Raw genomic sequence first — 21,622 nt, forward strand, 5'->3', positions numbered from 1 at the left:
CGCACGTCCGTCGTTCGGCCGAAACTGTTTCGCGTATACCGTCGCCTCGTCGTGGTCGTGGTGTCCGCGGTCCGCCGGCGCCTCATCCGTGGTGTTTGTGTGACGTCCAAGACGTCGCCGTCGTCGTCACAGCAGCCGTCGTACCGGGCAAAATGTCCAATGAAAAATGACTCACTCCAGCCATCAGACCAACGGCGCCAGCTTGGAGGATTGCCACACAAACTTCTTCGCCCTGGTTAGTACCTAGTTTCCATTAGTGACGTCCGTTTTACATCATTGTTTCTTTAAAGCCGCATAGGTAATAGGTAATTTATACGCATATACGTATATTATGCATATAATTTATATATATCGGCTATCGCTACAAGTGGTAAACTTTAAATGTGTCCTTTTTTTGACCACCAGCAGTCTCTATCTGCTTCTAATCGATCATTATATATTCCTCTAGATTATATAATCTGGGTACAGGTATTCATCGGATGCCAAACTATTAGCGTGTTTGCTGGTTACTTGTTTGATGTAATTGCATGTCACATTCATTCCTTCACCAATATATCATTAAGTCAAATGTTTACATGTCTTATTGGTTATTACAGTTCTATGGTCATTAGCTTTTCCTGGCTAGTTTGTGTAGTGTGTAATACATACTCTAATGAAAGTCTTTGAACACTGTGTGGAAATTATTTGCACCATTTATCCGTTGAATATATATATTGTATATATTGACCTATTTAGAAAACACAATTCAATTATTTTTTTATCTATTCTATCAAAAAGTTAAACATCTTTAATATTTTGTTTGGCAATAAGACTCAGTTAATTAAGCCAGTTTACACAACATATTTTATTCAATTTCAATCAATATCAGTACAATAATACTTATAAGGATAAGATAATGTTTCAATCATAGTGTAGTTTGTAATTATTGTTTATTTTACATAAAACTATCATATTTTTTTTAAAAAAAAATTGTGTACAAAATAGCTTTGTAAACCTCAAATACAATACTGTATTAAATTTCATTTATCTTTTAAAATTTTACTTATGTATTATTCATTTTTACTCTTAAGAATAATTCTTGTTTTGCTCTAATTATCTAAAAATTATTTTCATTTACTTTGGTACTTTTTGAAAATTAATTACTTGATATTTATATACCTACATATCTAGTTATAGGATTCCATTAGTCCTTATTTCTGAATGATAGTCAGATCATATGTTCTTAGGTCATTAATGATAATAAGTATTTCTCAATTTAATTTTAAATTTAAATTGTTTTCCCGTTTCATTTTAGCTACTTGTAAATGATTTTTTTTGCTCGTGGAATTTGATTAAGTATGATATTAGAACAATATCAAATATATGTTTACTTTGATATTTTATTTTTTGTAATTAATTTTAAAATGAAGCATGGCAGTATGATCCATTTTATTTATATTTTTATCCTTATTATTAAAATATGTACCTACAAAGTTAGTATGAACATATTTATATCAAGTAACATTTTTGATTACTAAGTAAGAAAATTTTAAAAATATTATTAATTTATTGTATTAGAAAGTAATATAGGTACTTACTTAATGTTTTTTATTTTTTGATAATTCATTGTCGATCATATTTGTCTTACCTAGATATTATAGGTAGTATATCATTTTGTTATTATAATTCTATTTTATTACCAATTTAGATAAGACAGCAAATAATATACTTTTCATATCATTAATATTAATCACAAGACTAATGTATATTAAACTGAATCATACAATTTTTTTTTAAACTATAGTATTTAAATAGTTATACTACTATTGGTATTAATGTTAGTTTAAAGTAGGGGTAGGAAATAGGTGACCCGCTGTTTATTTGTACTGAAGAGAGGAAATAAAGAAACTGCCAAAACATTTTACTTCATTGTAGATTTTGTTTTTTTTGTTTTTTAGATTTGTTATTATTTGATAGTATTTTAATCATAAAATAATTTTATAAACAAAACCTACCCAGAACCTTTTAAGAAGAAATTGTGAACCCTGGGCTTAATGAGTTGAAATTTGAGCTAATTTTATTTTTTTTAATAACTACTAGTACAGGGATGGAATCTTTCTGTACCTGCATGTCAAATAAAAATGTTGGTTCTAATTTATTTCCCTTGTGTGTCAACTAATCTGATGACCCTTTTTTAAACTTCAAAACTCCTACATCAATGGCTTGAGCGATATAACAACAAACCTTACGTGTATCACTTAAAGATCATGCATGTGTCATAGGTTGGCTATATCAGTACTTTTTAAATTTTTATCAAATATTCTTCTTGGCAATTCTGATTTTAAAATTTTCATATAAATAAACAAATTCTTAGTTACTAAATATACAGGTACTTTTTAATTCACTTTTTAAACATGTTATTTTGTGGTATAGTGTAATTATTTTATTCTGTAATTTTGTATTTTAATTTAAATTATTACATTATTGTCTTTACATTAAGAATTATATGATTTTGGAAAGTGTAATAGTACCTACCTATATGTTTAATAAAGAATTGTGGGTATAAATTAGATAGTACCTATGGAATTTTATTTTTAAAAATAAATGTGAAATAACAATGCAATTTGCATTCAAAACAGATGTCTATTTTTCTACATTTACTATACCTAGTATATTATGTGTCTGTTCTATTTTTCGGTTTATATTGTTTACTAATATTTGCCATTTAATTGTACACAAGTTTTAAATGCAAATTATCTTTAAAATAATTTTCCTGTTAACACCTACAATATTTATACTAATGATAAGAAATTGTGCTTTTATACAAACTTGAAAGTTAAACACATTTTATTATTATAGGTATTTTAATTTAATTGAGGTTTTCAATTTTTAGATTTTTCAAGTATTATAAATAAAAACTGGATAAAAATGACTAATCCGCTTATAGTTAGAAATACGTTTATTATATATATTATCTACTAAAAAATTGTAGTTAAGTAATTTATTATCATTTGTACTTATATGTAAAAAAATTTTGATGTTTAGACTAATATTGGGTATTGTCTAGTTTTATTTGTTGGCCAGCGTCTTAGGGTTATATATTTCAATGTTTTTGTTTTGACCAAGTCGATTTTTCTATGCTTCTGAGTACCATTATAAAAATGTCATTAGTAATGTAAACAACTGAATAGGTATTTGTAATCAAATTTGTTTGGCTATAAATTAAGATATAAATTGTCACTGGGTCGAGTTAGATACCACCTCTACTACCTGTCAACGAATTGCGTCTTATCAGACTAGAATTTATTGCATCGTTGCTATAAATATCTACGAAATCTCACACGGTGAGATAGTACCTTGATCAAAAACGTATTTTAGAACAATATTGCGCTTATCGTCAATAACAAAACGGATCCGTAGCTTTCGTTGTTGTTATTATTATTATTATTATTATTATTATTATTGACTATTTCTTTATCAAAACTCGGCGGCGAGACGCGTGCACGTAGATAAGCGGACGCATGGCAATAGTTAACTTTGTATTCACCCCGTGAAGACAATATCGACTCAGTACTCTCAAACTTAATCAGCAGTTTGAAATCTACAAACCTTGATGACGTCCGATACAAATTAAATTGTAAAACCTATATTATATTAATTTGTTTCTAAAAAATACAATTCTGTAAAAAAATTTCCCTCAATAAAATACACACTATAATATATGTATATATAATATATAAATTATATATCCTCGCCACTACTATAAGTGTATACGCGCGCGCGCACACATTCACAGAGGCAATGTCCTGCGTATTTTCATACCGTTCTCAGTGGTTCCCAAAAGCGGGCTACTGACACTATCAGTTTTTTTTCGTTTTTTTCCCCAGTCGAAAATTTCGTAAACATTTCCGTATCGGTTAAATATTGATTTTTCCCGCGCCCGCCGGAAGACCTCCGTTGTCGTCACTCGTCGCCACCTCCGCCGCCGCCGCCGACTCGTCTGCCTAATAGCCGTACGCGCGCATTTTCTTTATACCGACGATGTGCCCGTGAAAAATACACATTTTCTGCTATTGAATACGTTCCGTCATTTCGTCTGTGGTCCATAATGGTATTTGTGGTAAACGCAGGACCGCAGCGACGAAATACGTAATATTTTTATTGTCTGATCGTCTACAGTATGCGACACTACTCCGTTGTATAACTTATCACATTTATATACATACATAAAATCGACATTCATAATATATCTAACTATGATTTCATTAGGTATTTACAATGCTTAACATGTTTTTCAATACCTCCGTTGTCGTTTTATTTCACGCATTGACTTTCGTCTGTACAATGTATATATTTTACTATCAATACTATTATTACTACTATTTTACATATTTAGAAAATTCCTCTTTAATAAAATATATTTTTTGAAGTTTTCTTGGCAGTTCACGTCCATAAAGTATACTCCATATAGACAAGTATTAAGTCTGTTAGTCACACGCATATCAGACAGCCACATGGCTATCGATTAAATTTTTTTTTTTAAATCGTTGCGTATTAACTATAATAATAATATGTGTCTGTGTGACTTGTGTGAGCGCACTCGTTCTATTTTTCGACCTGGTCCTCCCTCTCGTAAAATGCGGCCGTAGCGGTGACGACGACTAGTTGACATACTCAAGTATTTCGTGCGTCTGCATTTGCGTCGTTCAAGGTGCACACATAGTATTAATAAAATATTAATATTTTATCATTATGTTGTTGTGTGCCGGATAGTTGTTATAATGTGTAGGTACGGTTTAAAAAAAAAACTGGATTATTGTTTTGCACCGGTGGGGAGAGTTGTGTCGTTGTCCGTAGAGGTGTTTCACCCTTTACGGGAAAAACGAGTCGGAGGGATAATTGTATGATTTCGTTGGGGGGTGATAAACGGTGGTGGTGGTGGTGGTTGTCTCGTCGTCGTCGCGGCGGTAGCGTTTACCCGATAATAAACACGTTTGTAATGAGCGTGTGTATCCGCGCATTCACCACTCCATCATGTCGCAGTGGATAATTACACTGCGTGCGATTATTGCAATCATTGCCGCCCGTTATCGATAGGTCCCGCGGCCGGTCGTCACTGTTCTAAAAAGTGACCCGGTCGCAAAATAGGTGTTCACCCCTCTCCCGTCTCGTCTGTCTAGAAGATCGTCTAATGCACACTCTGATACACTCTACTGGCGGTTTCGCCAAGCGCTGACGGAGGGAACTACTACCTTTGGCGGTGCTCGATCGTCCAGACGTTTTAATTTATCCCGACATCAGATAATAATCACGGGTTCGACCACTGACCGTTTCTCACCCATTCGACGCCCCCCCCCCCACCGACATTAGACATGCACCCAAACTCGTCGCATCACCGTCGGTCGCACAGTTATCGGTCTCGTTAACGTTTACGGGTGGGAGGAGGGGTTATTTTTCTCTCTTCGGTCGCAGAGGAAGACAACTCGGCTGGCACCTCCCCATCATACCTTTCATTATTATGTTTGACGCGTACTACTATACAACACGCTTAATACATTTATAATAATATATCATACACATAATAATATTATTGTTTGTAACGTGCGCCGTTCCCTCGGAGTTTCACCGCCGACAGATGTTCTTTTTTCGGGTCGACGGGACCGCCATCGTGCGGACACGGTGGGAAAACGCGACTGTGTTTTAGTACTGATGGGGTGGTGTTGGCGATGCGGTCGCGGTGTAGTACAACTGTAGTGGGACGACTAGTGTTGTAGTAGAGTCGCTGTCGATGGCGGGGGGCGACGTTGCCGTTCGTTCGGTCACGGTCGGCGATCGTCTTGCGCAAAAATCCGACCGGCTCCGACCTCTTTCACTTCGGCCGGTGTCGTTACGCCGTACGATTTACATGCAGTTTCTTTTGATCGTATTGTTGTGTCGCGGTGGAGGGGACCCCGCTGCCGTCGCCGCCGCCGCCGCAACCACTGTACCTCCGTCGTTGCCGACACCTCTGTAATTCCGCGTACCGTAACAACCGGACGTGTGCAGTGGTTACCAAAATATTGGAAAACATCACGATAACGCGACGGTTATTTTTTTACTATGTTGTTGTTATCGTATTAACCCCGATGTTTCGATTTTTAACGAGACAAAATAAAACAAAATGTTTGATACACATTTGTTTTTATCAGACTATCTCAATCGCCATCGACGACGCAGTCATCATTTATTCGACTGTATATTATTCTATAGGTATTTTGTTTTTACGAACGAGGTCATATACTCTCGTTTTATGTGCATATTATATATATTTCTTTTTTTCTTTTGCCCCCACCAAATACGACAAAGATTTCTACCCGGCGAAAACGCCGCGCGTTCTAATAATTTCATACCTACCTAATATTTATTATTTTCTGTACCTACACTTAATTTTTCTCTCCTCGACCCTAGTATCCGCCGTTTCTCCATTTTACGCTTTCCCCCTTCCCCTCATTGCCAAGTGTTGCCAACTATTCTTCCATCGAAGTTCACTACTAATACTTTTATTCTACAATAATATTATTACTTTGTGTCGTGGGTGGCATCCGTATCCTGTGTGTACGGACGACGACCGTGTCGAGAAAGAAAAGGAGAAACAATCGTGTCCGATACAAATCATTCAGGTTATTAACACCGGTCGGCTGCCACCCGCCCCCAACACAGGTCTGCCTGCAAGGGTTAACGGTGTCTTCTTCTTGCAGTGTTTTCCGGTAACTAGTTTACGCAGAGCGCGCACGCGCTCCCGTCAAATCTGTGGTAATTCTAGCACGTCGCCTATTCAAACACTTAGTATGAAATTATTATAAGCAATATCTGTGTTCGGTGGTTCTGAGAGTTGTACATTACCTATTTGCGTTTTGCGGTATCCAAAATATATCTCTCTTAACAAATTATTGTCAATATAATTTAATATATAGGTATATGTAGACCATCATAACTTTTATGTGTAAATATGAATGTATTTGGGTTGGTGTTTTAATGTACAAAACTGTGTATCTACATTTATTGAAACTTTCGTAGGCATGTCTACTTATTCACTACTACTTAAAATTATAATTTATTTTTTACTGCTGCAGGAAAACATCAGTTTATAAAAGCACTTGTCGGAGTACTCGTTCGTTTCGTCGGCGAAAAAGCCGCTTCGGTTTTTTTTAATCCGAAATTCACTGGGTAACGAAGAAATAAAAGAGGTTGATATAAACGTTATAAAAATATATTATTTGTGTATACGTCGTTTGCGCACACATACGTTCCTACACCTACCCGTCTTCCCTGTTATTGTATATTATATCGTTTGGCGCCCACTGGAATGTGATGATCCGCCGCACGCACATTGAATGTCCACCGCAACATACACCGGCTGCGCCGTCGACGACCTCCACGGCTCCACCGTTAGGGTTTAGTGTTGTAGTAATAGTAGTAATAGTATTGTATGGTCTAATTGAACTGGTCCGTCTCGGAGGGTGCCGTAAATGCCTGTCCCCTTTTCAAGAGTGTCTCGTAATCTACCATTCTACTTTAGAAATATTTATCGTGTACGAGTGCAGGAGTTACTGGGGTAGAAATGTATCTGGGCTAAGTTTTTTTGAAGCATCAAGTAAATGTCCCTGATTTTGTAAAGTAATTTATTATTAAAAATATTGAACAAAATGATCTAGAAAAAAGTATTTTATAAAATAATTTCTCGTTTATTTTAAACTTTTATGGACTCAGTTTTATTCCTAATTATGACTCGATTTAAAAAAATACATTAGTCATATACCTTGTTGGAATATATTCACTCTTCTTTTTAATATCTCTTTTCACTTATATTAAATATAGGTACTAAATAATATACCTATGTATGCCTAATAATAAATGCATCAAATTACTTTTAAAAAGCAATTTCTTTTAAGAGGTCTCTAATATTAGTAATTACAGTCAGACCTTCCGAAACTTAAATCGACACTGTGTACAATCTATTGTTTACGTACGTCGTACATACTTTGGCCGAAATGGACTTTGCGAGTTACGGGTATCGTCAAGTACGAAATGTATGTATTATGTTGGTGTTCAGTGTGAATACACGAGTGCGCACGTGAAGGGGGTATATCGGCGTGACGCCACAGGGTCGTGTCTCGGCCACCAGCGGATATTGATTTCGTGACTAACGCGTGGAAACGGGGGCGGCGGGTCCATGTCTTTGGGAAGACGAGGATGCATAGTCGATAATGCCCCCTTACCGCCGTGTACTACTTCACGAGAACGCGCACTCTTGCCTTTCACCGTCGTTCTCGCGCCTTTTTACCACTCTGCCTTTGCCAAAATTTGTGTATTCGTTCGTTAAATTAATTTTTGTGTAGTTACTCTGTACAGTGTATTATTTTGACATCACATATCGTTTATTAAATATTTTAAGGATATCGTATGTATGCACTTATTATCGGTGACGATCTTCGTCTAGTATATACCAATTTGGAATAAACATTTACAATATTATATAATTCCTTAGAAAATAATACGTTTCCCTCCTTTGCGCATCGTCGTATCAACTCTTATCGGACCAACCCGCTGCTACCACCGCACGTGTGCCGTGTACACCGGTCGGTTGTTGGCACAACTAACCCTCCACTAACCCGACTACCGTCTCGTTCCACCCTCTAGCAGCCGCGTTTTGTACCACCGTCGCTGTGGGTGTTTATATTTAGGAAGAACGTCATCACCACGTGCCTTTGTAACCCTGCCGCTCGAGCGGTGTCAGACTAGTTAGGTATATTATATTTAAGTCAACTACACCATCCTCACCACCCACCAGCGTTCCATTTTACGGGTTATGTACATACTTTTTTAGATTTTATATATTTTTGTACCGACTAAATATTTAAGTATCAATCTTCGTGGTTAAACGATCAATGCGCACAAGCATACTGTAAACATTTATATTATCGCTATGCATCGCCGTACATGGTTAAGACAAATAATTCAGAAAATAACTAAACGCAGCACGTATAATGTTAAAAAAATTACATTTACGTTTTGAAAAAATAAAACATATCATTTGTGATAAATTAATAGGGCAGGTGTCTTCTTGTATGGCGTATAGACAATTCTTGTTAATAAATAATATTATATTTGTTTCTTGTTAATCAAATGAAAGTGATATGTGATAATTGATAAACAACAATGTATGCATTGTATTTTCAGTGTTTTCAGCATTGAACTCTTTTAGGTGCGGGATAGTTAACTAGGTACTGATTTTCTGATATTAAATCTATATGTATTATTATTTATTAATAAAACTTATATTGATTTTGTAAAATTTAAAGATTGTTTTTTCATATGCGTACTACAGTTGCAATTCGCAAGTTACATCGTTTATGGAGATACCATATTTATTCTTCAAAAAAGTAAATTGATAATCATTGTTTTAGATCGCGAATACAATAATTTATTAAATTCGATAAAAAAAAAAAATTCTCATTATGTATGTATGATACTTGCTGTACATGTTAGGTACATTATACTATACCTTTCGTCTTTATAATTGTTTATTAAACGAGATACAATTAATATAGTTCTCTAAAACTAAAATAGCACGAGATTCTCTTTTTCCGTTAGTACGAAATTGAGAGTTATTTAGATCCATAATCTAAAATTCGCCATGGTATATACTATATTGGAAACATTTTAAATATGTACTTAATAAATAGTTTCCCATATTATGTATTTCACGATTTTATGTAACCATAAAATTTTCAAGAATATGATGTAAGATATTTATTAAATGATAAATTAAATACTATGAATTGACTAAGTATTACAAAATTTAGTATTTAAAAGAATTCTAGATTATGATGTAATTGCATTCATAGACTTGATTATAAGTCTTATTGATCTCTTATCTTATATTTGTGAATGCTTGATCAGATTTATGAATGGACCATCCCATTGTATCTAGGATTTTTAGTTTAATCATTAACAATTTGAAAATCAACAAAAATTTTTTCCCAAGTATTATGGATTCTGTGATCCTGATGACCTCTTGTCTCTAGTTATAACTTATGTATTCATATAAATCATACCACAATTAAAAATTGTTTTGTTTTTTATATTTTGAGTATTGAATAAATAATTATAAATACTTAACTATTTTATCAAACAACATGAAGTTTAATTAAACAAACTAAATTATAAATTTTTAATTTTTAATTTTAGACTGACTTATGCGGCATAAAATGGCGTAAGTTTGTACACTGTTCTGCTGGTCCAGAAGGACCTCCTGATTGGGGAGGTGGTCCTGGTGGTGGAACCAATGCCTGTGGCTCGGTGCTTGAGGATCCTGTGTTATCCAGTTATACAAGATGTTTAACACATGATATGTTAGCTGTATGGCGACGTGTTTCATTACCGCCTGCCAACTCTCAACAGACATCACTTGATCCCTTAGTTCCTGCACCACCAACACCCATACCAGCTCTTCCACCTGCACTTTCTTTGAAAGCATCGAAAGAGCTATGGATATTTTGGTATGGTGAAGAACCAGATCTGACTGGACTTGTTTCTCCTCAACTTTTACTTAATGGTAAAATTTATATTACTAAAATTTTATAAAAATGCTGATTTAAATTTTAATAAATTATTGCTAAACATTATTTATTTACAGAAGGTGATAATGGTTCATGGGAAAGTGGTCTATCTTATGAATGTCGTTCACTTTTATTTAAGGCACTTCATAACTTAATAGAAAGGTAAATTTACCTATTTTAAATTGTTTGTTTTAAAATGTATTTTAATAGTTTATTTCAACTTTTAACTAAAATGTTTTATTTCAGATGTTTAATGTCTAGAGAATTTATTCGATTAGGAAAATGGTTTGTACAACCTTATTCATCTTCAGAGAAGTTAGATAATTCAAGGTAACATTTTTTGTAAAATAAATACATTTTATGTCATTTATAGTTATATTAATATTCATAATTTTGTAGTGCGAGTCATTTGTCATTTTCTTTTGCGTTTTTTGTCCACGGAGAAAGCACTGTTTGTGCTAGCATTGATGTACGGCAACATTCTGTTGTACGAACTTTATCAAAAGAACACCTAGCACAAGCGTCCTCTCAACCTCAAAGTGGAACAAATATTCAAGGTAATTTTTGTTTGTTATTTATTTATTAAGGTATTATTAATATTTAATTATTCTAAAAATAATTCAATAATTCTAGTAATGCTTGCACCATTTGGCCTCGCTGGTACATTAACTGGCCATGTATATAAAAATATGGATACTGAAACTAGCCGTATGATGGATGAATGGAGTCATTTTTATCCAGTTGTTAATAATAATGGATCTAATGAATTAACTCCTGCAGTAGAAGTTTTAGTTGGTAAGTCTTATATTTTTTTTTAAATTTAATATTATTAATATTTTTAACTTAATTATTTAAAATGAAAAAACTTATTAATTTTTGTTGTTCTTTTTTATAGGTGGTGTAAAAATGAGATATCCATCATGTTATGTTTTGGTAACTGATTTAGATGACAGTACTGCTGAGTTGCATAAAAATCAGAACACTCATCAAACTACTCCTCAACCACAACAACAACAACAACAACAACAACAACAACCACAACCACAACCACAACCACAACAACCACCGCCACAGCTGCATCAACAACAACAGCAACAAAGTATTTAATTTTTTTTTTTTTATTATTGTGATATAATTATTTTAAGCTTAATTCTGTTATTTTTTTTAAGTAGTGCCTAAACAACAATTATTTGCGTCTAAGCATCAACATCATCCAGATACAATAATATATGCTTTGGATAATGCAGTATCAGCCATACCCGAACGAGCATGGCAAGATTGTGTGTTAGGACCACTACACACAGAACAGAACCCTCCATCTAGACCTGAATCACCAACTTTAGGTCAATGGCATTTATCCGATCCATTACAAAAATTAACATGTTCCTGTACAAGGTAAGATGATTTGTATTAATAAATTTTGAGTGAAATAATAGTGCGATGTTTGTCTTTTGGAATCGTTGGAAGTCGATTGGTTTTTGTTATTTGGCTGGCTATTTACAGGTGTAGAAAAACGAGTTCCAAGCACCAGACACAGCCAATCGGCACACCATTCCATAGACGCACTCCCCTCCCTGATATTTTCATCACTCAGCAGCCGCCACCCGATGCAAACAATGCCACCCTCAGGTTTGTCTATCGATGAGACGCTTGGGAGGTGAAATGGTTTTCAATAAAACATAAATCTTATATTTTTAAATAAGATTTTAGTCTATTAATTTATTTCAATAACAACTGACAGTCTATTTTATAAATTTCTAATCTACATTAACAATTTTTTATGACTGGTTTTTTCTGAATTAATTTAATGAATAGTTAAATTAACTTTTAATTGTTTTGAATTAAAAATTGGGAGTATTTTATATTGGTTTATTAATTGTGAATGTTTGGATTATAATATTTAATAATTATTGGATACTCAATATAATATAATATATGATAAATTTATATTATAACATACAAATAATTGGCATGAAATGGTGGTGGTGTTGGGTTATAATATATACATTTTATATAATTTATTTAAAAATGTATGTACATAATTGCATGAACTATTATATTAAAAACAACTAATATAAATGGTTTTTGTTCCCTATATTCTAAACAACTAAATTTATCTAATTTAATTAAATTTTAATTTGTTTTTATTTTTTTTAGGTCTACACGTCTTTGTCCTACAGATAGTCCTTGTGGGCTAGATTCTGTGCCACCTTTGCCTTCAGTACCAACCCCTCCATCAGCTGGACAACCAGCTCCACTTTCAATTCCTCCTCCAATGCTTAGTCCACATGATGAAAAAATTCCTATTACACCTCTTTCAGTTGACTTCCAGCCTAAGTCAGTATCATCTGTCTCCAACCAAGTATTTTCACCTTATCCTTCATCTGCTCCTGCTAGTCAGGAACCTGTAAAATCTGGACAAGAAAGTAATTCTGGCACACCTGCACCACCTAGTAATACTGTAAGCATCCCAGCAACTACGCCAACTGCAACGACTCCGGTTCCAATGCAAACGCAAAGTTCAAGTGCTTATATCACATTGAAACGACCACAACTATCATCTAAAGATTATGAAACAAATTTGGTCGAAGAAGAAATAATGCCGTCTAAACTTTTATATGATTATTCTTGTATTGATGCGTGGTTATATCATCCGGTAAAAAAATTTAAGCCAATCGTACCTAAACAAGAACCAATTACAAGAATAAATAATGTTATGGATAATCCAGCATCTCCTCCACAAGTATATATTAGAAGAGATACTTGTGTACCTATTCTTCCAGTAATTTAAAATTATTATATTATTTAATATTATTTTAGATGAACTAATTAATTAATATTTTCTTTGAAGGTTGAACCATCTGAAGTTTCAATAAATAATTTTAGCAGCTTTGAAGAATTAAGAAATAATGCTCTCAGATTTAAAGGTGGTCGTTCAGATCCGTATGAATTTGATGAGGAAAGTGGGGCTTGTTCTAGCAATAATATTATGATTTCTAATGATTATAAACTTAACACTTCTATGGCTGTGATGAAGGTAAAATATTGCAATTTATTAGGGGTCTTCAACAATATTTTTTTTTAATAAAAATATCAGTTTTTTTTCTCAACATTATTGAATTGTGATATTGAAAAAAAAAAATTATTATTTATCAATATCTCTGTCTCTAGAAAACAATTGTTTCTTAAATATAAGTTTTTATGGAATTAAAAATAATTGGTTTTTAAAATGTTCTAACTGTATTTTCTATTATTACTATCACCGAGTCATATTTAAAATTTTGTAAGATAATTTGTAAAACAAAAAAAAAATTATATTTATTATTGTATATATAGATTATTGAATATATTTAGTTAGTCAATATTGAAATTGTTTTCTAGAAAAGCTTGTGATATTGATTCAAAATATCAATTTTGTTTAAAATTCTTATCATTTATACCTTACTTATAATTTTATTATAAAAATTCTTAAAATCTCATCATTTTGGTTTGTTATTTTTTTTTTTTAGAATGAAGATATCAAAAAAGAATATGATCCTGGGTTAATGAATGGAAATAGGTGTACGAATGATAATATTCGGGACATTGATCACATGTTTGACAATTCTGATGATTTGTCTAGTGATGAGGCTGTGGCAGCTGTAAGTATTACTGAATTCATTTTCCTTTTTAACTTTATTTTTCTATTAATAATAATAATATTTATAGTTACAAATGCAAACACCTCCTGGCTCAAATAAACCAGATGATTGTCTTGGAGGAGGGTTGACAACACTTTTAGTGCGACCCCCAAGAGGTAGTGGTGGTGGCAGTGGCGGTGGTGTATTAAGGCCTGAAGAATTAGTAAAAATGTTTCCAACTCCTCCATCGTTAGAACATAATCCTATAGCATCTCCATGTCCTGACATAGATTTACTTCCACCTCGTACTTACCAAACAAGTTCTTATATGGGAAGTCCTCAACATGATCACATAGATGTGGGTAATTCTAAGTAAAGTAATTGGTTTTTTATTAATATTTATTTGTTTATTCAATAGGATTGGTCGTATGTGTACAAACCTCCAGCTATAGCAAAAATGGTTGGTTCTTCAAAATATGCGCCTCTCACAAATCTTCCGAGCCAAAATTTACCCCCGTTAATAGTACCTTCCAATTGTGTTTATAAGCCTTCCTCTTTTGTTTATCATGCCTCGTCACAACCTCAGCAAATTCAACACCATCCACCCCAGCCTGAAAAATCAAATCAGTAAGTTCAGCATTTTTTTCAATAGATTTATTTTTTAATTCAATTGTTGTATTAAATTGAATGGTAAAAATATTGGTAGGATTTGGTATTTTAATGTAAAATACTTTTATAATTGCAAATATTTTGAAAATTGTGTTGTGTATGAAAAATTATATATTAAAGTGTTCAAGTTTAAAGAACTGTAAATTTTATTTCAATTGTGTAGTCATGTCATCAATTTAATTTTAAATTTGTTTTATTTTAGGATTGTACCTCCGCCGGCATCTTCAGCTAATAACAATTTATTACCAAACGTAAATAGAAATAATCATTATCATCATCCAATAATGATGAGTCCATCACCTCATAATAGTACTCCATGGCCTGGAGGAGGAAATCAATATCATCGACCTCCACAACAACAAATACAACAACATCAACAAGTGCCTCCTCCTCCATATAGTCCTGCACTTTCACAGCATCACAATATGAATGTTGTACCAACAAATATGTCTCCACCTGTACCTGAAGCTAACTCAATAGTTGTGAATGTTTTGTTAACTGACTCACTATTAAATGTCTTCCGAGATCATAATTTTGACAGTTGCACATTATGTGTTTGTAATGCTGGTCCAAAAGTTGTGGGTAATATCAAAGGTACGGATGCAGCTGTTTATCTCACTCATACTTTAACTCCTAACGGATACTCATCTCAGTATCAACAACATCATATGTCAGTTGGGATTCCTGGTAATTATTACAACTTTTAAAATCATTTATAATTTACTTGAATTTATTTATTTTTGAACTACTTTAGGTGACGAGGATGGAATCCGATGTAGTTGTGGTTTCAGTGCTGTTGTGAACCGCAGATTATCTCATAAATCGGGATTATTTCCTGAAGATGAGGCTGAAATAACTGGACTTACTGAAGATAGTCCTGTGCGTGTTGATGATAATTCTATGAACCCAGATGTATTAGAACTAGTTAGGGAACAATGTGCTGCTGTAATTTATAGTTCTTGTAGTTCTCTAGTACGGGCAGCTGCAAAGTTTCCCATAAATCATCCACCACAGACTTCAACTGTTAATATGTTAGAATTTACTGATACTAATCAAGTAGCTCTATTGGCTCTTGAACAAGGAAGATTAGCTAAGGTTTGTATAACAATTTATTTCATAGTATAGTAAACATTTTTTTTTTAAATTATAAAGTACATGTTATTTATTTTGTTCAGCTGGAAGGTGGAATAAATAGTCATTGGCAAGTTGAACATCACCGCTGGCCTGGTCATCACCAACAATCAATGCCACCATTGAATAATAATTCTCCCCCTGTGCATAGATGGGCTTATAGTCAAGCACCAGGACCACGTAGTAGTAGGCAACTTATAAGAGTTATGAGGACATTGCAACCACTTTTACAAGAAGCTATTCAAAGAAGAAGTGTTACTACTAGGTTATGGGAACCTTATACTGTCACTGGACCATTAACTTGGAGACAATTTCATCGATTGGCTGGTCGGGGTACTGATGATAGATGTGAGCCCCAACCAATTCCTCCAATTCTTGTGGGACATGACAAAGATTGGGTAGCTGTTGCTCCATTAGCACTTCATTATTGGGATAAATTATTATTAGAACCATTTTCATATTCACGCGATGTCGCATACATAGTTGTTAGTCCAGATAATGAATTTATTTTACAAAGAACAAGAGCATTTTTCAAAGAATTAAGTGCAGCTTATGAAATCAATAGATTAGGTCGTCATTGTCCTATTACAAAAGTGTTACGAGATGGTATTCTCAGAGTCGGCAAATCAGCTGCTGCAAAATTAGCCAAAGAACCTGTAGACGAATGGTTCTCAATGTTGGGTGAAAATCATCAGTCATCCATGTTAAAATTATACGCCCAAGTTTGTCGTCATTATTTAGCTCCACAACTCTCTCAATTTTCTATGGATAAGACTTTATTAGACCCTCCAGAAGGTAGTATTCCAAGACCTCCACCTTCGCCAATGCCACCACCGGCATCGTCAATGACACCTAACTCTGTGGAATCGCCTGTTTCATCTAATGAACGTGCACCTACTCCTAAGAATGATGGATTGGATGATTCTTCTAGTAGTTCACAGGCTGATAAAAGTTTTAATAGTAATGGAGATAATAGTCACTGTGAAGAAGATGATGGAGAAGTGCCAGCCATTGTTATTTATCTTGTTGAGCCTTTTTCAATTGGCAAAGATAGTAGTAATCTTGCCAGGATTGCTTGCCATGGTCTTTTACGGTGTTATAATACTGTTTTGGCTACACTTCCAGAAGCTATACGATCAAATATTTCGGTCCAGGTAATTATTGATGAGTAATATAAAATAAAACATTCTATGATATTGTATTTATTATGTGAATTCCATTTTTCAGTTAATATCTTTAGAAAGTGTTTTGGAACTTGGCCGATCCTCAGATCATCTTAAAATGAGTGATAATATGAGAACTTTAGCCTTGTCAGTGTTTAGTCAATGCAGGCGGTACTTAACTCACACTGCTAACATCAAAGCCTTAACTGGATTTGGCACAGCAGCCATGACTGAATTGTTCTTAAAAAATAAAGATGTTAGTATATTCAAAAATTCCTGTTGAATTTTAGTATTTTAATTATTTGTTTAATGTGTTTTGTTACAGGAAAAAAGTCGAACAGCATATAAAGCATATACTCCTCCTTTTATTTTAGCTGGTTATAGAAATAATAAAACTGGTCGACCAGATAGTGGAATAGCTGGCGATAGTAGCAGTGCTGGTGATTCATTATCAAACATTGGTGGACTTAATGGAACTGGTTCTCCTTCAGGTACTGATCAACAATGTTCAGTACTTTACGCCAGTTATTGTATATCAGAAGATCAAAGATGGATATTAGCTACAGCAACTGATGAACAGGGCATTCTATTAGAAACAGCTACAATTAATATATATGTACCAAACAAGTAAGATATATTACATTTATATTATGTTAATGAAGTTATGTAATATGTACTTAATATTTTTAGTAGGCGAAGAAAATCTCCAGCTCGTAGAATTGGTCTACAAAAGTTAATGGATTTCATCTTAGGTGTAATGAGTCAAAGTGTAACACCTTGGCGGTTAGTTGTAGGTCGAGTGGGAAGAATTGGACATGGAGAACTTAAAGGTAATTTAACAACATAAATTGTTTTTTAATAACCATTAAATAAATATGTTTAACATGTGTATTTTAGGTTGGTCATGGCTATTGAGTCGTAAAGCATTGATGAAAGCATCGCGCCACTTAAAAGAATCTTGTGGTCAATGCAGTCTGTTGTACCAAAAATCTGATGTACCTTCTGTAGTCAGTGCTTGCTTAGTTTCCTTAGAACCAGATTCTTCATTAAGACTGATGACAGATCAATTCACACCTGATGAACGGTTTAGCCAAGCATCTGTTGCTTGTCAACTCTCTACACCCCGTGATGTATCATCAACTCATATACTAGTTTTTCCAACATCAGCTACAACACAAGTAATTATATATAATTGTATGCTATAACTATAATCATTTTATCTTACATGAATATTTTTGATGTTTCAGTCCTCACAAACTGCGTTCCAAGAACAACAAATTAATGGTCCTGAACTTGGTGATGATGAATTATTTAGTGCATTTAATGAAGAAGATATGCAAAGTATGGAAGGCATGGGTGACTTCAATGACATATTTAGTACATGGAATGATTCAGATCCTGTGGGAAATACGAGTTTGGGACTTCCTAGTGGTGGTGTTTCTGGGGTTTTAGGTGGTCCAAGCAATAATGTTATAGGAGGTGTTATGGGTTCTGGATCATTGGGTGGTTCCATAGGAATGGGTCGAGGATCAATGGGACCTAGAGGAGACTGTTCTTCTCAGCCTGGTAGTCCACCATCTTCACAACCATGTAGTCCTTATAATTGTGGATCATCTTCATATAGAGTAAGAATATAAATTTCATGAGCCCAATATAGTTATTTATTTGTTTTTATTTTATATTCAGAATGGTGGTAGTTGTATTGATGGTCATGAAGAAGTGGGAGCATTACTTCAACAGCCATTGGCTTTAGGCTATCTAGTATCTACTGCACCAACAGGACGTATGCCTACATGGTTTTGGGCTTCATGTGCACCTGACATAGAGAAATGCAGTCCTGCATTCCTTAAAAGTGCATTGCATATGCATACTGTGCAATTACCTAACAATGCTGATCCTGCAGCTGCAGATCTTCTTCATCCTACATCTGCGGTTTCAGCACATCCACTAGATTCACAATATACTACAGACGTCCTAAGGTAATAACTAATAATCATATTTCATAGATAACAATTAATGGTATTAATTTTATATTTACACAGGTATGTTTTGGAGGGTTACAATGCATTATCATGGTTATCATTGGACTCGAACACTCATGACCGAATGTCTTGCTTGCCTATACACATGCAAGTACTAATGCAGCTTTACCATACTATGAATGCTCTTATATGACGGTAACATGTTTTTCGAATAACAGTTAAATTTTCGTGAAACATTTCCTCTATTGTTTCAGCTAATATTAGGTCAATTAAGGTGATATTTAATTATTGTAAATTTTTAGCTTTATTTTAAGGATAATATATATATATATATATATAAAAATACAAAAACAAAATGAAAAATTACTGGACACCATTTTAGTGTAGACGAAATGTTTATTACAAATTTTTAACAAATAACATATATGTAATATTTAGGTACCAATGGATAGTAAAAATTTTTAGGGCAATTTTATTTTAAACAGTGCGTTATAGGCGAATTGTGAATGTAATATTATTATTGTTCTTGATACATTATTTTTTCTTTTTTTTTATCGACAATTTCTGTTTAAATTGTCAAGGAACGAGTTACCATAAAATATTGTGTCGTTTTAATGGTTGTTCATATTTAAGTTTTTTTTTTGTATAATATAATTTATTTCTCCTTTTTTATTATCTTACTAAATTATTATTATTTTTTTTTAGTAAATGTCAATTTTAGTCACATCTAAATGTGATTGTTGTTGTGTTTTAATGTCTTAGCTTTATATATTCTTTTTTTTTGGGCTTTTATTTCCCTTCCCCTTTCCGTTTTTAAAACGGACTACTTGTATAATATTTATTTATAAATGTATTTTGGTTTATTATCGTATATTATTATCATTATTGAATTGTACATATATACATATATACATATATATATATATTTTATTAACTATTTATGTAAAATATTTATCAAATTGACCAAAAAAGAAAAAAAATCCTGTAGAAACCAACAGAATTGTAGCCAATTTGAACAAATTAAATTATATATTTATTCTAACCAAAGTCAATATTTATACATATAAAACTTTTTCGAATAATAATGCAATTAATATTATAATTAAATCTTTTTAGTTTTTTTTTTGTTTTGTACAGGTACATAGCATGTAAAAAATAATATTAATAAATTATTAATGTTACAAAAATTATTATTACATTACACATTTTAAGGTTTGTACAAATATAACAAAGGAATACAGACGGTTTTTAATATTATTATTGTGAATATTATATAATATATAAAATAATAATAAATTGTACGCAGGCAATGTTAATGTTATTCCATTGAAAAACAACATTTGAAAAAAAAATTAAATGAGTTTTTATTTATTCAATTATTCATAATGAATATTTCCTTCCTTTAACTGTACAAAAATAAAAAAAAAGATTAATGTTTGTTGAATTTTACATGATAAATTATTAAAAAAGTGAAGATTATGTATTGTTTTTACATTATTTATTTAATATTTTTAGATAACTATTTGCATATACTAGTTTAAATGATGTTTTATGAAGTTTATTCTTTGATTCTTTTTTAATAATATCTGTTGTCTTAAAATAGATTAGCTGATAACTATTGAACTACCTTAAATAAAACTGAAAATGTTTGTTAAGATGTGTTAATACCAAATCAGTGATTGTTGGTCTTTATTATGTATCATCAATATTAGTGACTATTGGTATTTGTTTTAATACAAAAATCATGAAAATGTATACATTAATGCTGGGGTTAAAATTGTAAAAAAATCTTAAAATAAAAAATGAGTTAAATATTCCAAAAAAAAGAAGTTATCGTAAAACCATTTAAGTAACATTTGAACAATGATTGCAATAAATACCTACATTAATTAATACTGAATTTTATATTTTATATTCAATATTATTTAGGAGTTAGAATTAATAGATAAATATTCCTTTTAAGTATAATAATGTCATGTGTATGAAAAGTTTGAGTTCAATATGATCAAAGTTTTGACAAAATATATCTTAGTTTATTTGTCTACATTATATTTATTTATTTTATTTATGGTGGACCAGCTGGACTTTAAAATAAACAGCATTCAAATTTAAAGAATTCTTTAAGAACATTTTATTAAGATTTAAAATAAGTGAATCTATGAATAATTGTTTTTTTTTTTTTTTTTAGAAATTGGGAACATTTAAATTAAAAAAAATCATGTATATTAGTTTTGAAATGTTGTACAGAAGATATTTTTATGTTTTCCTTATGACATGTATTATTACTTTGTCAATGTATGAATTTGAATAACTTAGGTAAATTATTACTAAAATAATATGACATATATGGGTAGCACATTAAATTCAAGTTATGCAAGAATATTATACATAAAGGTTTTAGTAATAAAAATGTAATTAACCTATATAAAGTAATATTTAGTCTACAAACATTTCAATATAATATAGGCAAGTCATAT

At 32.4% G+C, this 21,622-nt stretch overlaps 1 protein-coding gene across 3 annotated transcripts; it reads left to right on the forward strand.

Moving 5' to 3' along the window:
• Nucleotides 1-86: 86 nt before the first annotated feature.
• LOC114124256 (mediator of RNA polymerase II transcription subunit 13) lies at nt 87-19,955 on the forward strand. 3 transcript variants are annotated; one of them, XM_027987444.2, is made up of 24 exons: nt 87-235; nt 10,210-10,576; nt 10,658-10,742; nt 10,827-10,910; nt 10,980-11,137; nt 11,214-11,375; nt 11,476-11,679; nt 11,750-11,975; nt 12,084-12,209; nt 12,738-13,362; nt 13,432-13,617; nt 14,090-14,221; nt 14,289-14,558; nt 14,619-14,827; nt 15,072-15,556; nt 15,624-15,964; nt 16,045-17,154; nt 17,228-17,419; nt 17,489-17,790; nt 17,854-17,993; nt 18,061-18,341; nt 18,411-18,788; nt 18,850-19,142; nt 19,206-19,955. In XM_027987444.2, the coding sequence occupies exons 1-24, from the start codon at nt 167-169 to the stop codon at nt 19,336-19,338; spliced, it is 6,558 nt and encodes a 2,185-aa protein (XP_027843245.2). In that variant the 5' UTR covers nt 87-166; the 3' UTR covers nt 19,339-19,955. The 3 variants fall into 3 exon arrangements, with proteins under 3 accessions (XP_027843245.2, XP_027843247.2, XP_027843246.2); XM_027987446.2 differs by having other exon boundaries at nt 17,857-17,993; XM_027987445.2 differs by having other exon boundaries at nt 11,753-11,975.
• The last annotated feature ends 1,667 nt before the right edge of the window (nt 19,956-21,622 follow it).

This window comes from Aphis gossypii, chromosome 2 (genome assembly GCF_020184175.1).
Source record: "Aphis gossypii isolate Hap1 chromosome 2, ASM2018417v2, whole genome shotgun sequence".
Lineage (NCBI taxonomy): Eukaryota > Metazoa > Arthropoda > Insecta > Hemiptera > Aphididae > Aphis > Aphis gossypii.

Excerpts from the sequence above, each read along its gene's own strand:
- LOC114124256 (XM_027987444.2), top strand. The coding sequence starts at position 167 with ATGACTCACTCCAGCCATCAGACCAACGGCGCCAGCTTGGAGGATTGC. Across the intron at positions 11,376-11,475 it reads TGCAGTAGAAGTTTTAGTTG|GTGGTGTAAAAATGAGATAT; the intron begins GTAAGTCTTATA and ends TCTTTTTTATAG. Across the intron at positions 17,420-17,488 it reads TGTTCTTAAAAAATAAAGAT|GAAAAAAGTCGAACAGCATA; the intron begins GTTAGTATATTC and ends GTTTTGTTACAG.